The sequence below is a fragment of the Schistocerca serialis genome, chromosome 2, assembly GCF_023864345.2.
Source record: "Schistocerca serialis cubense isolate TAMUIC-IGC-003099 chromosome 2, iqSchSeri2.2, whole genome shotgun sequence".
Lineage (NCBI taxonomy): Eukaryota > Metazoa > Arthropoda > Insecta > Orthoptera > Acrididae > Schistocerca > Schistocerca serialis.
The window spans coordinates 55,250,194-55,264,846 of record NC_064639.1 but is presented as its reverse complement, the minus strand read 5'-3'; the positions used below and the strand labels follow the sequence as shown (position 1 = coordinate 55,264,846).

The 14,653-nt window shown below is 37.5% G+C and overlaps 1 protein-coding gene across 1 annotated transcript in view; it reads left to right on the top strand.

Annotated features, from left to right (window-relative positions):
* Positions 1 to 14,298, top strand: part of LOC126456756 (putative E3 ubiquitin-protein ligase UNKL) — a 264,897-nt gene extending 250,599 nt beyond the window's left edge. Inside the window, exon 15 of the mRNA XM_050092503.1 lies at positions 11,558 to 14,298. Coding sequence (XP_049948460.1) covers positions 11,558 to 11,719 — 162 coding nt within the window. The 3' untranslated portion in view covers positions 11,720 to 14,298. The remainder of the gene's footprint in view (positions 1 to 11,557) is intronic.
* Positions 14,299 to 14,653: the final 355 nt, after the last annotated feature.

Genomic DNA, 14,653 nt, shown 5'->3' with positions numbered 1-14,653 from the left:
TTTTTTTTTTTTTTTTTTTCCTGTCTGCGTATACACCCTTAAATAATAAAAATATTGAAAGAATGTATGAGGAGATAAAAAGTTAAGGGAGACCAAAATTTAGTTGTGATCGGGGACTGAAATTTGATAGCAGTAATAGAAGGAAAATTAGTTGGAGAATATGGATTGGGGGAAAGGAGTGAATGAGGAAATCACATGGTAGAATCGTGCTCAGAGTGTTGTTTAATCATTGGTAACACTTCAAGAATTATATAAGAAGGTTGTATACAAGGGACAGACTGAGAGACACTAGAAGTTTTAGTTGATTATACAGTAGTAAAATAGAGATTTTTAAACTGTAAGCTTTTTCCAGTGGCTGATATGGACTTGTGATTGTTGTTGTTCGGTTATTAACTGTCAGTTAAAACTGAAGAAATTGAAAAAAGATCGGACATCAAGGAGATGGGTCCTTGATAAAATAAGAGAACAAGAGATTGTTGAGGGTTTCAGAGGGAACATTAAGCAATAATTGAAACAGAGGAAAGGAATAAAATACGAGATGATAGATGGTATATTGAAAGCAGCAGAGGACCAAATAGGTAAAAAGGCAGGGTCAAGTAGAAATCCTTGGTAACATAGGAGATGCTGAATTTCATTGACAAAATAAGAAAATATAAAAATGCAGTAAATGAAGAAGGCAAAAGGGAATACAAATAACTAAAAAATAATATTGACAGAAAGTGCAAAATGGCTAAGCAGGAATGGGTAGAGGACAGTGCAAGTCAGTTAGACGTACTCATAAATAGGGGAAAGATAGATACCACTTGTAGGCAAATGAAAGGAACCTTCGGAGAAACGAAAAGCACTGTTCAGCGTCAAGAGCTCAGGTGGCAAGGCAGTATCAAGCAAAGAAGGGAAAAGTAGAAGGGCTACGCACGTGAAGTGGGCTCGAAGGAAAAATTATAGAAAAAGACGACTGTAGATGAAAATGACGATAATTCGAGAAGAATTTGACAGCACATTGAAAAGTGTATGCCGAGACGAGATCCCTGGACATTCTTTTAGAATTGTTGAGGTCTTTGAGAGAGCCAGCCATAACAGAATTGTTCCACTTGTTGAACGAGATGTGAGAGAGAGATGAAATATTATCAGATTTCAAGAATAATTTAATAAATCGAAGAAGGCAGGTGCTTGACAGGTGAATATTACCAAACTATTAGTTAATGATATGAATAAAATAGAAAGAAACATTCCACATGGGAAAAATATATTAAAAAACAAAGATTCTATAACTTACCGTACGAGAAAGCGCTGGTGGATATACACAAACACACAAATTTCAAGCTTTCGCAACTCACAGTTGCTTCATCAGGAAAGAGGGAAAGATGAAATGATGTGGGTTTTAAGGGAGAGGGTAAGGAGTCATTCCAATCCCGGGAGCGGAAAGACTTACCTTACTGGGAAAAAGGGACAGGTATACACTCGCGCGCGCGTGCACACGGGCACACACACACACACACACACACACACACACACACACACACACACACACACACATCCATCCGCACATATACAGACACAGGCAGACTGATGACTGACATCTCTGCCCAAACTCTTTGCCTTTACATATGTGTGCCTGTGTGCGGATGGATGTATGTGTGTGTGTGTGTGTGTGTGTGTGTGTGTGTGTGTGTGTGTGTGTGTGTGTGCGCGCAAGTGTATACCTGTCCCTTTTTCCCCCTAAGGTAAGTCTTTCCAGTCCCGGGATTGGAATAACTCCTTACTCTCTCCCTTAAAACCCACATCCTTTCGTCTTTCCCTCTCCTTCCCTCTTTCCTGATGAAGCAACCGTGGGTTCCAAAAGCTTGAAATTTGTGTGTTTTTTATTGTGTCTATCTACCAGCACTTTCTCGTTCGGTAAGTCACAGAATCTTTGTTTTTCAAACTATTAGTTATTTAGTTATGACTGTGAAATACTGACACATACAGAAGAATGGAAAAGCTGGTAGGAGCTGACTTCAAGGTGCATCCAAGTCAAGGAACACTAAGAAAAGTTGGGGGGGGGGGGGGGGGGGAATTGTGTGGTCATAAATTTTTATGCAATGACAGGAGGAACTGCCACAAACAAAATACTAAAATGACCCACAGTGGGTCGTGTGTATAGGGAGCTGGAGGTGGGCAACTTCTATAGAAACAGTGCTACTCATATTTTCCCCTAGGACTAACAGTTTCCACATTGCAGTGGATGGAAAAGATCACAAATTATTTTTAAGAGTTTTAATGGTACAAAATTATTGTTCACTGGCAAATGAAGTGCAGTAAGAAGAAATATTAAATGTGTGTACCTCACCTGGGGAGGAGGGGGGTGAAAAACATGAGAAGGTAGGTCGTCAGATTGTGGTTGTGCAATTTCTAATTCCCTCCTTCATAGGTCTGCAAAGTGAAGAGTTTCAGAAGAAACAGCTGCAGAGTGTTTCAGGAAGTTATACCCATCCTCAACAGGATGTCTTAAAAATAACTGGTAACAGCGCACAGGCATTCCAGGGAGTTGTTTGTTTCCTAAAAAGTGTGTTAACTTTACACAGAATACAGGTATGAGTTATTAATAATGCTAATGCCAGAAACACATATGGACACAATATATGTGAATTTCTGCACAGTGTTCTATACTGCTAGAGAGGATGTTGATTCTTAGTGATCCTTAAGACAGCTGTAGCATTCCTCCTAGAAAGGCAGTTTCCCCCACCACGAACACTGCTTGCTTTTAAGTTTACAGGCAGACTGTACCTTCCTGGCATTTCCTATCGTGCACTCTTTTGCGAGTAAACAAAATAACTTCACTTGAGTCCTGTTTACATAGTGGAGCTATTTTCATTTTATTGAATGAGTACTTATTTCCCATGGTTAAATGAGACATTATGTACAAATGTTCAACAGCTGTAACGGTCTACTATACTGGAAAGTCTGTCCCAAATGACACATGGTGTCAGTACTTATTTGTCAACATCAAATATGTTGTCTTCACTACCACTTTCTGTAATGCTCTTCACAGCACAAAGGGTATCGAATGCATTTCCCCACTCTCAGCGCTCCCGACTTCTGAAGAGGCTGAGAGGCTTAAATTGGCTCTCTGCAACAGAAGTGGGTCACCTAGGTGTCATGGGCAAATTACTGTTCTAGACTTGAACATGATCAGCCCCATTCCACCAGACATATTAACGTCCACCTTGAAACATATACTGTGGGTATGTGGTAAGTGGATCCACTCTACAAGTGCCAACAGTTCCTGAGTGAGTGGAGTCTACCAGTAACACAGTTAATGGTGATGGAAGTGCAGTAACTTATTGGTCATTCATTAATTCACCATCAACCGACAAGACAATCACATGACTTTACAATACGGTGTAAACAGGAGACAGCAGCAAGGTGCCACATTTACCAATCCAACCCCTTTCCCACTGAGACTACAAAGGTCACTAACAATATCACACTTACAAATTATACACTTCTCAGCCATTGTTTATAGGAACATTTTTTACATAAATGCTCACTTAACAATTGCAAATAAATACTCATTAATAAACTGAAAATTGTTTCACTGTTACAAATACAGGCTCAGTGAAGTTATTTTGTCTGCTCATATACGAGCATTGGGTAAGAAGCTGCAATACAGAATGACAGTGTGTCAATTTCCCCTCAAGCAGTGTAGAGATTTGTGTAGATTCTGTCCATATGTGTTTCTTGTACTAGTATTATTAGCAAATCATATCCGCATTTTGTCTAGTGTTAATGCAATTTGTGAAAACCAAACACTCTGTGGGAATGTCTGCTTACTGCATTGCCCGTGATTCGAAAGGCACTGCAGAGGGTGGATATAACTTTGTGAAACACCCTGTAGTTGCTTCTTGTGATGTTGTGGGGTAAATAGAATGGGGAATCAGCTGCGTGCTCTTCGGTTTGCAGATCTGTGAGCGAGGGAAAATCATGACCTCCCTTCATGTTTCTACCCCCTCTCTTTCCAACCTATACCATTAAACTTCCTTTCTCTTAATAATCTGTGATTTTTCCATCACTTAGAACATAAAAACTATTAGTCCTAGAGAAAAAAATGAATAGGACAATTTTTTTGCACTGGGAAACATTTTCACTAACAGCCTCAATTTTTTAGTTATAAAATTAATTAATCAATCAGTAAACAGTAAATTTAAATACCCCTCAACCCCGTGCTGACACCCTGCTGGTGGAGATTTTAGTGTGTTGTTCACCATACTCTATCCTCCTGTTCAAAAATTTTTGACTACACGATATTTTTCCCCAAATTTTGCTTTGCTGACTGGACTAGTAGACCAATTATGAATCCAGAGAAATGTAGGAACGCGTGAAGCAATATTGCCTCGAAAACTTATTTTACAGAGTGAGGCCTGTGTTTCTAACACTTAGAGATTTACAAAAAACATTTGACAGTGTCGACTGGAAAAGTAAAGTAACAGGTGTAAAATAAAGGGAGTGAAAGGCTATTTACAACACCCATGCAGAACCCAGACGGCACATGTTATTTAGTCTGTCCATTGAGTGAGCAATAAAGGAAAATGAGGAGAAATTTGGAAAGTGGATTAAAATTCTGGGAGAAGACGTAAAGCTCAGGTTAGGAAATGAGACACTGGAAGTAGTAGACGAGTTTTGCCATTTGATCAGCAAAATAACTGATGTTTGGCCAGAATAGGGAAGATACAAACTGGCAATGGAAAGAAAAGCCGTTGTGAAAAAGAGCCATGTGTTAACAACTGATATAAATTTAGGAAGTTTTTCCAAAGGTATTCTACCGGAATGTAGCCTCGTGCAAAAATGAAACGGGACAATAAGCGGGCTGGGTGAGAAGAGAATTGAAGGGTTCAAAATGTAGTGCTAGAGCAGAATACTGAAGATCACATGGGCAGATCGAGGAACTGATATAATTCTAGGGATTAAACAGATAATCATAGATGTGACGAGGAGTTACTGAATTGAATTGGTAACAAAGAAATTTATAGCATAACTTGAGTAAATGGAGGGATTGATCGATAGGTCACACCCTGAGGCATCAAGGAATTGTCAGTTTGGCAACAGAGAGAAGTGTGAGGGAGTTGGAGCAGTTATCTGAATACGAAGAGACTTGCAGAGGACAGAGCACTATGCCAAACAAGTCATCAGACTGAAGACTGCACCAACATTAATCTTTCTCATCTCCAGGTTCTTAATGTATTGTTGGTAGCTGTTTCTTTTTTCAGAAAGCCATTTGCCTCGAGTGATTCTTGCTACTGTCTTTTCTGCATCTTCCTTCTTCATACTCCCAGGACAGCAAAATTAGCCCAACTGTTCAGGAGTTCCTTGTCCTAGTTTAATACTCAGTCCCCATTATGTTAGTTTCCTTCTTATTTATAAATAGCTATTACAGCAATCAGCTAACATAGACTGCATTTCATTAAGCGGCAACTACCGTCATGTTGTTAGCAGACAGTATTGTGATGATTTTCTGTCCATGTCCAAATTGAGGTAGTTCTTTATATCCTTCTTTGCCTGTTCAATGTGCAAATTAAATCTCGGTGGTGACTGAGAGAAATGGTGCCTCGACTTTGGTCTCTCGTATCATTCCATCACTGCATAGTGAAGTGTCAAAACAACATGTAATTCCCCCTTTCACACAGTAACACAAACTCAGCACAATAAATCTCGGTGATGACTGAGAGAAATGGTGCCTCGACTTTGGTCTCTCGTATCATTCCATCACTGCATAGTGAAGTGTCAAAACAACATGTAATTCCCCCTTTCACGCAGTAACACAAACTCAGCACAATAGGCTGTAGTGTGGTAGGACTGGACCAAAGTAACACATCAGGCAATCACCATTGACAGTTGCACCGAACGTTTTATTTGGTACCTTTAAACGAGAGAACTTGTCAGATAAAACCATCACATGTTTAAAACTACCACACATCTTTAAAAATTATTATTCAGGTGAAAATAAGTTACTTCAATTTTAAACATTCATAAAAACACAGCACTTATAGCATATTACACATTTACTGAAATGGGCTAAATTTTATATACTCTAAATTGTAAACAAGCTGAAGAACAATTTACTGATATTTAACTAATGTACCCTTTCATTAAGATAGTGATTGTTACTACCAAAATAATTCAGAGGTCAGGCAACAATCGGATACCATGGCACACAACAGGTTATTTAAATGGTTGCCACACAGCAGGTTATTTAAATGGTAGGCACCACATAATTTAGCATATAAAATTTCATGTGAGCAAACAAGCTCGTGAGATTCAACAACTACGCTCAGAAAACGGACGCCCCCACGCTCAGCTGTTTCCTATACAGGCTCGACATGGACCCCCAGACGGGAGCAGCAACAGTCACAAATGGGCATGAGAAAATCCCGGAACTAGTGGGTATCTACAACAGACTGACATCTGCCTTAAATAACTAGAAACACTAATCATTACAACACATCATCAGTAAAATTAATACATAAAATTAATTACCAGGTGTACCAGTATGAAATGAGCGTTAAGATATAAATGTATCGATAGGGAACATTTGTTGTGAACGAGCCTTAAATTTTTTTTTTTTTTTTTTTTTTTGTATGAGATCTATCAAGGATCTTTAGTATACGTCAAGTCATGGAACAAACATCATCATATGTTTTTGTCGTGTTAACAATGTCGAATTTTGTACCAGAAAGTGATGATTTGCGGAAAGCATTAATTTTTTGTTTTCATTTGAAAAAAAAGTGCTGCTGAGTCGCATTGAATGCTTGTCGAGGCTTATGGTGACCATGAGCTATCAGAAGCAACAAACAAAAGACGGTTTCAACGGTTCAGAAATAATTATTTTGATGTAAGAAATGAAGAACATGGAAGACCACCAAAAAAGTTTGAAGACACCAAATTGCAAGCAATATTGGATGAAGATGATACTTTGACTCAGAAGCAAGTGGCAGCAATGCTAATTTTCATTGTGCAAACAAACAATTTCTGACCGTTTGAAAGCTATGGGAAAGATCGGAAAGTGTGGAAAATGGGTGCCACATGAATTGAATGAAAGACAGATGGAAAACCGAAAAACCGTTGTCAAATTTTGCTTCAAAGACATGAAAGAAAATCAATTTTGCATCGAATTGTTACTGGCAATGTAAAATGGATTTATTTTAAGAATCCTAAATGGGAAAAATCATGGTTTAATCCAGGACAACCATCAACATCGACTGCAAAACCAGATCAATTCGGCAAGAAGACAATGCTCTGTGTTTGGTGGGATCAGAAAGGTGTGGTGTATCATGAGCTTCTAAAACCCGGTGAAACTGTGAATACTAATCGCTACAGACAACAAATGATCAATTTGAACTACGCATTGATCGAAAAAAGACCAGAGTGGGCCAGAAGACATGGCAAAGTAATTTTTTTACACAACAATGCACCTGCACACAAAGCAAAACTGGTTCAGGATACAATCAAAACACTTGGCTGGGAGCTGCTACCCCACCCGCCGTATTCACCAGACTTGGCCCCTTCCGACTACCATTTGTTTTCATCAGTGGGAAACTATTGGATGAGGAACGCTTCGATTCCTACGAAGAAGTCGAAAATTGGGTGTCTGATTGGTTTGCTTCAAAAGACGAACATTTCTATTAGTGTGGTGTCCACAAATTGCCAGAAAGGTGGTCAAAATGGATAGAAAGCAATGGTCAGTACTTTGAATAAAATGGTTTTACTTTTCAATTCAAAATTAGTGCTTCATTTTCATACCGGTACACCTGGTACAATATCGATCTACTGTCATTGAAGGTATTCTAGTACCACCATCAATAGAATCCGCTTCACGCTATTAAACACACAATAACAACTGGCCTCTCGGTAAGAATTTAGGAAACTACTGATTTCAAAATTATACACTAGTCTCTCAGACACACTATTAGTTCAAACAGGAACGTAACAGTAATGTTATTACAATTCAGAGATAAATATATCCAGGGAAATATTTTATATGTAGATATATCAGTAGTGACTGGCCATCTTAACTCCATGGTGTGATATAAATACAATAACCAGGCAGTACTTAAACAAGGGCCAGCAAACTGTTTTCAATGGGATCTACAACGGAATGTCTCAGCACTCCAGGCCCTCATAGATGTTAATAACCACACCACATACACCTTAAAACATTACATATTAAACTAATTCAAATCAACACATTGAAGGCCACACTCAGTAGGAGTAGTGACGGCCGCCCAAGAAAATACAGTCAACCGCACAGAACCCAGTAGTGGATTCCAACCACAATTTACAGGACAAGCAAGGCCCTTACCCTCTTGCCTGTTCGACAAAGCCAGCCACCGCAGGTCCTGATAATGCCAGGAAACATGAAGCAAGCGAAAAAAAAACACCAGCAATGGCTTCCCAGTAACGTCTCTTTCCATGCCGGAGATATTTGCCACAGCGTCGTCACAGCCCCTTTAGATGTGCCCAGCTTGCTGGCTGACACTGGACCTTATCTGTCCACCATAGTTCCCAAAACACTGTTACTGCTCGGCGTCCAAAAGCAAAATCACTCCCCCTTCCTCAGCTTTTCCACTCACTCCCGATCAGCCCGACAGGTGGCGCCAGTGCGCGCTCTGCACACACTGCTGGAAAGATGATCTGTACCGGCGGCGGGAATACCGCTGATCGAGCCACATGGCTCACATAGGAATCAGCAAGTGTTGGAAGGGGCGTGAGAGAGCAAGGAAAGCTACTCATCTCTCCTCTGGAATCTGGAGCACGGAATTTTTAGCCAGTATAGAAATATTGTGCACTTCTAAAAGCGAGTGGATAACCTCTAAAAGTGAGTGGATAACCGTCAGTTCTTTAGGATATAATAGGTTTTTGTGTCAATAATAAAATTTGGTTCTCACATTGTGAAACATCTCAAAACCAACTCGTTTTCATTCAAAATGGCAGTATTAAAGGCATGTCACCCCTTGCCCCTGGACAAAGTCCTGTGGACATCTGACTGCTCCAGTCGGCTCTGCATAAAGAGGATGGATTGAGTACTCTTTTTACTTCTGAAGTTGATGCCACAGTGCTTAGGAATGGAAAACATGTTATTCCATTCCACAATTCCAAATATATAAATGAAATGTGTGTCTCCCTGATGTTTATGAATCTGTTCTCTATTATTAACCCAATGCTAAAATAACTTCTCGATTGCCTCTGGTTCTCTTAAACCAAATTTGTCTTCTCCTAACCTGCTTTCAGTTTTCCCTTCCATTCTTACATAAATCTCATCTATTCCAGTAGATTACTCTCGTAGTCTTTTTGAGCGATTTGATATTATATGTATTGTGCAGCAGTTTTCATTTCTGTTAGCTGTCGCTTTCTTTGACAGTGAAATAGTTATATGCTGTACAAAATCTAGTGGAACATTCCCAGTTGAATAGATTTTATTTGTGAGTTTGTATAGTTTGTGCTCTGCACATTTTCCTGATGCCCACAAGAGTTTTACTGCTATTTGAGCAATACCAGGGCATATGTTCCATCAGAGATCCTGCAAAGATATTTGAAATTCATAAAAAAGTGTCGTATCTCTTTTATCGCCTTCTTGCATCTTGTACTCATTTTCAGTTGACCTAATTTCTCCTGGCCAACACAAAGTATTGTTTCCATCTTCTCACTTTATTTTTGCTTCCATTGGCCAGTTATCTGTTTCATCGCTGGTCATTGTGCTCCTTATTTTGTGCTCTCTAAAAGTGGCAGTTCATTTGTCTGTGTACATCATCTCTCTTATCCTGTTTGAGTTTTCTGTCCATCTTCCTTTCACTCATTCTTCCTTACCTTCCTTTCTAAATTTCTAGAAAATTTAATTTCTGGATGACAATTAGTATGGCTGCATTGCAGCCCCCATTACGTTTAAATTATTGTCCCCTTTGACATATTTTAAGAGTTCATTAATATTATTGTACACTTTAGTTTTGCTGCCATCCTCCTCTGTGGCTTCCATGTATACTTATATGATCACAATGTCTGTCAGATATCCATTCAATTTGACCATCGATCCTTTTTCTATCTGCTACAGATAAACCTTTGCTCTATTTCCAGTTTCCCTATTCATTATTATTAGTATTACTCCCCCTCTACCATCATCTGACCCAGTGTGAATAATCCTGTGAGCTCCACTCCAAATACCACAGTCTTCTGGCCATTGCTACTTACTTATTCCTAAAATATCTATCTGCCTCATTTATTTTCATTTGAGATCATGTTTCTCCTCAGTGCTTTAGCATTCTGACTTTACACACCATCACTGTAATTATCATTGTCATTTGTCTGATAGTTCCATGTGGGTATTGCCTTGGAGATCTGAATGGAGGACTGTTTTACTGAGTAGAACTGCACATGTAGGACTACATAATGTGGTGTTTTCAGTCATGTTCCGTGTTGCAGTACTGCCACCATTGAAGTTGTAGTGACTGTGCCTGCAGGTAGCTCCCAAATGCTGTGGCAGTCACCTTGGTTTCTGTCAGTTGTGAATATGCTTTCCCCCAGAATGTATAGTAATCCCAGCAGAGTGGGCTGCTGCTTCCACCCTGTCAAATGTATTGGTGATTTTGTGATCTCATTCATCTTACTGTCTATTGTAGTTTTCACCGTAAGTCTGCCAAGAGTGTCTCTTTACAAGGTTCTAACAGCTGGTCCAGTTGAACTAAGTGTGTGTGTGTGTGTGTGTGTGTGTGTGTGTGTGTGTGTGTGTGTGTGTGTGTTTAGACACACAATCAGTTTGGGGAAAGACAATTGCTACTTACCGGACAGTAGACACGTTAAGTTGCAGACAGGCACAATTAAGACTCTTACATAAAGCGCTCTCTCTCTCTCTCTCTCTCTCTCTCTCTCTCTCTCCCCCCCCCCCTCCCTCCCCCCCCCTCTCCCCCTCTCCCTTTCCCCCTCCTTTTAAAGTTCTCTGTAATCTTTGTAGAAATTCCAAATTCCTCTCTTTGTTAAAGAATTACAAGCAAAAGCCGTGGGCTACAAAACAGTTGAATAAGGCCTATCTTTCACATTTTCTTTATCAGTTACAAGTTACACAAGTATCAGCTTCAGCTGATCAATAGTTTTGCTTCAGTGTTACATTTCCGATTTTGCTCTTAGTTTAAACCACTAAAAAATTCCTAAACAGATAGGGGCAGATGCTTCTCTTATCTAGTCACTTGTAGAGCAAATTGTACATGAATGCCTTTTTTAAATTTACTTGTATCATTCTAATAACTTTGGCATCAAATGACTGTACAACATATAAATGCCCTGGTGTTACTGTTTCAGTTTTGCTGCACACATTTTGTGGGTATGGATTCAGAATTCTTGCAGACTGACTTTTGGTTGCAGGAGTTAATTTTATTTATTCATGATTCCTTATGTGAAAAAGAGAGCAATAGTCCAGCATTTCATTACAACTGAAAGAATATTTTCACATATATTGCAGACTAATTGTTAAAATGTGCTATATTTCTTGGTACATTTTTGTTTTCTGATATGTATGTTATTTAAATTGTTTCAGGTTATCTACTTGCAGACTGCTACTAAGTGTATGGTTTGTGAAGAAGGAAATCGTAGTATAACTCTAAAACCATGTAATCACTTTGTGCTATGTAGTAATTGTGCTCTTACCCAAAAGGAATGTCCGTACTGTCAGATGCCTATTAGCAATACTCCTGTTTGAGTGATAAATAGAATTATTAGTTATAAACACTTCAAGTACAGATTAAGAACGTTTTATATCCAGAGAAAGCATGAAGACAAAATAATTATATCCGAGTTTAAAAAGTATGTATGCTTTATAATAGTGTATGGATAGAAACAGCAGTATAGAAGGTCTGATACAAAAGTATCTGGAAGTTACCTAAATAATATAACCTACAATTCATACGGTGACTGTGTCTACGTATTTTCCTACTACTGTGTGTTTATTACTGTGTACGTTGATTGGTCGTTCATTTGCTATTGCAAGTACTCATTGAAATACATGCTATCTTGATGTATAATGTGTAGTCCATGCCACAGTTTCTACAACTTTCATACTTTTTACCTCATAGAAAAATGACAAAAAACAGTTGTGACATCTACTCTTAAAAGATGGACATGGAAACCATTAAAATTATGTTTTAGTGATAGTACAATATTAAGAAATAAAATAAGCAACAGTTGTGGCAAAAGCATGTATGGTTACTGTGTTCGCTGTGTTAGAAGAATCAGCAAATAGACTGAATTAGTATTCATGTACCCAGAATTTGCAGAATATTTCCAAGTGCTTTTCATCAGACCTTCCATTTTAATTTACAAAAATATAATTTGCCTTTTAAAGTGCACATGGACCATAATACTTATACTGCTTAATGATTTAAGACTGATTAATTTTAACTATTTGACTTGTGGAACCAGATACATTGTTGGACAGTGTTTCCACACTTTGAAGTACAAGCAAAAGGAAGTACAAAATTTTTATTAAAATTTATATGTGCTAAACTTTATATGATAGAAGAGAGAAAATATGAATGAAGATCAGGTCTGAGGAGCATGATGTGCCTAGGAAGAAAGCAATAGATGAAAGAGATGATTATACAGACAGTAACATAAAAATATTATATTCCATATTGCCACTCAAAGCCTACAAAAATGCACTGTAAAACAAAGTAATCTTGAAGCTGTAACCTTTTTGATGATAGTTGTATTTTCTTTTCATACCTCCAGTATGTTGTTGAATAAAGTAAAAGAAATTCTTTGGCTTGTTGTATTAGAGGTAAAATTTTCACAAGTCACAAGTTTGAACATTATATGTTGTCAGTTTTCTTTGTATCATAAAATACTTCCTGAAAAAGGCATATGTGCAGTGTAGGTAGATTTCATTGGTAGTAGAGCTGATAAACACTGATTTTTAAGAAACCACAGTTTCTTAATGCTAAATTAACAATCTATAAAAGGAATGCTGTATGTATGAAGTCCAGAGAATTTTCACAGTATTTGAACATATTTGTAATGGTAAATGTCGTACCACATATTTGTAACTATAGCAATAGAAGTTTAGGCCCAATTCCTTGATCTTTATTTTTATCATAAGATGGGTATGGACACTGTTTTTACTTATTGACATTTGAGAATAACAACCTATTTTGTTATGTGAAGAAATAGCTGTTAATAAATTTCTTTATGTTTTGGTGCAGTGTGGTTCCACTTCTGGTCCAGCATTTAGCATGGTTCCATTTTAATGTTTTAAGGAAATCACTCCATATTTTAATATCTCTTTTTTATGTTTTACTACTGTTTTAGTGCCAAGCTGCTTCTATCCTGAACTCAAAAGATTTTTTAAAAAGAAATTTACATATATGAATAAATATTTGATATGATGGATATTATACTTGTGGGGCACTTCTATTTATTTTACTTTATATTTTTAATGGTAAACCTGTATGTATGACTGTGAAACCTCTAAACAATGCATATGGGCCAGTAATGAGTAATTGTATGCCGAAGAAAGACTGCACAGCAGGATTATAAGTTACTTTGTAATGTAATTACATTTGAGCCAGTGGAGACTTCCTGAAAGGTTATTAAAACATATTATAATGTTGTATAGATCTTTTTGTTAAAAGTGGAAAAATGTTTCAGTATTTTGTTGGTGTATAGAAATCAAAAGTATGGCGCAATTGTTTAGATGCTGCATAATTCTATGAAATGTTTTAATGTACCAAAAAACATTTTTCAATTTTATATTTGTAAACTAATTGTAAGCATGTGAAATAATGTTGCTATAACTGACAGTATTTGCACTAGGATTTTTGTTCTCTTCAAGTAGTTTTTTTGTATACCATGCATCAGTTCTGCAATTATAAACAGTATACACAACCTACCAAATGTTCATACTCGTTCGGTGTGATCTGTTTAGTTTTAGTAACGGTGAGCCTAAAGACATTTTCACATCCTTTGCTCACAGCATTATAAATTTCTACATTTTTTTCCCACATTCCTGATTGTTTGGTTAAATCTCTAAGCCCAATATAAAACAGTGAAACTGCAGAAGAATGATAGTTTTATATGCTCACAATAGCACAAATACGCCAAACAAAATTTCAGATAGAATCTCAGTCAACATTTTTCCTTCAGTGATGTTTTTTTACTGTATGACAAGGAAGTGTAATAAAAATTGCATGTCACTATTGGTGTTCAAGCTGATATCCAGTAAAAAATGAGGGGAATCGGAATGTATGTGTTTATGATTCTGTTGTGAAGAAATAAAGATTTAAAGACAGAAAAATTGGCCAATCATTGCAAAGTCCACTACTGATTGAGATATATGTATCTAATAACATGATTTGGTGACAACTTATGCTGTTAATGCCTGCCCTCACATCAAACAAGTTTTTACAAATTGCTAAATGATTCTGTTACAATTTAACATTACTATTATTTTATAATTTGTTACTTGGAGAACAAGATTGTCTTAGCCAAAATTGCTCTACAAAACTTTATTGTGCATAACTGGTTTCAGTAAAGCTAAGTTATCTTCTTCAGATCTGTAATGAAATTACTAGAAATGCTACAAACTGTTATATAAATAATGCATCATTAACCTATGGAAGAACCAAATGGCAAAATCCTT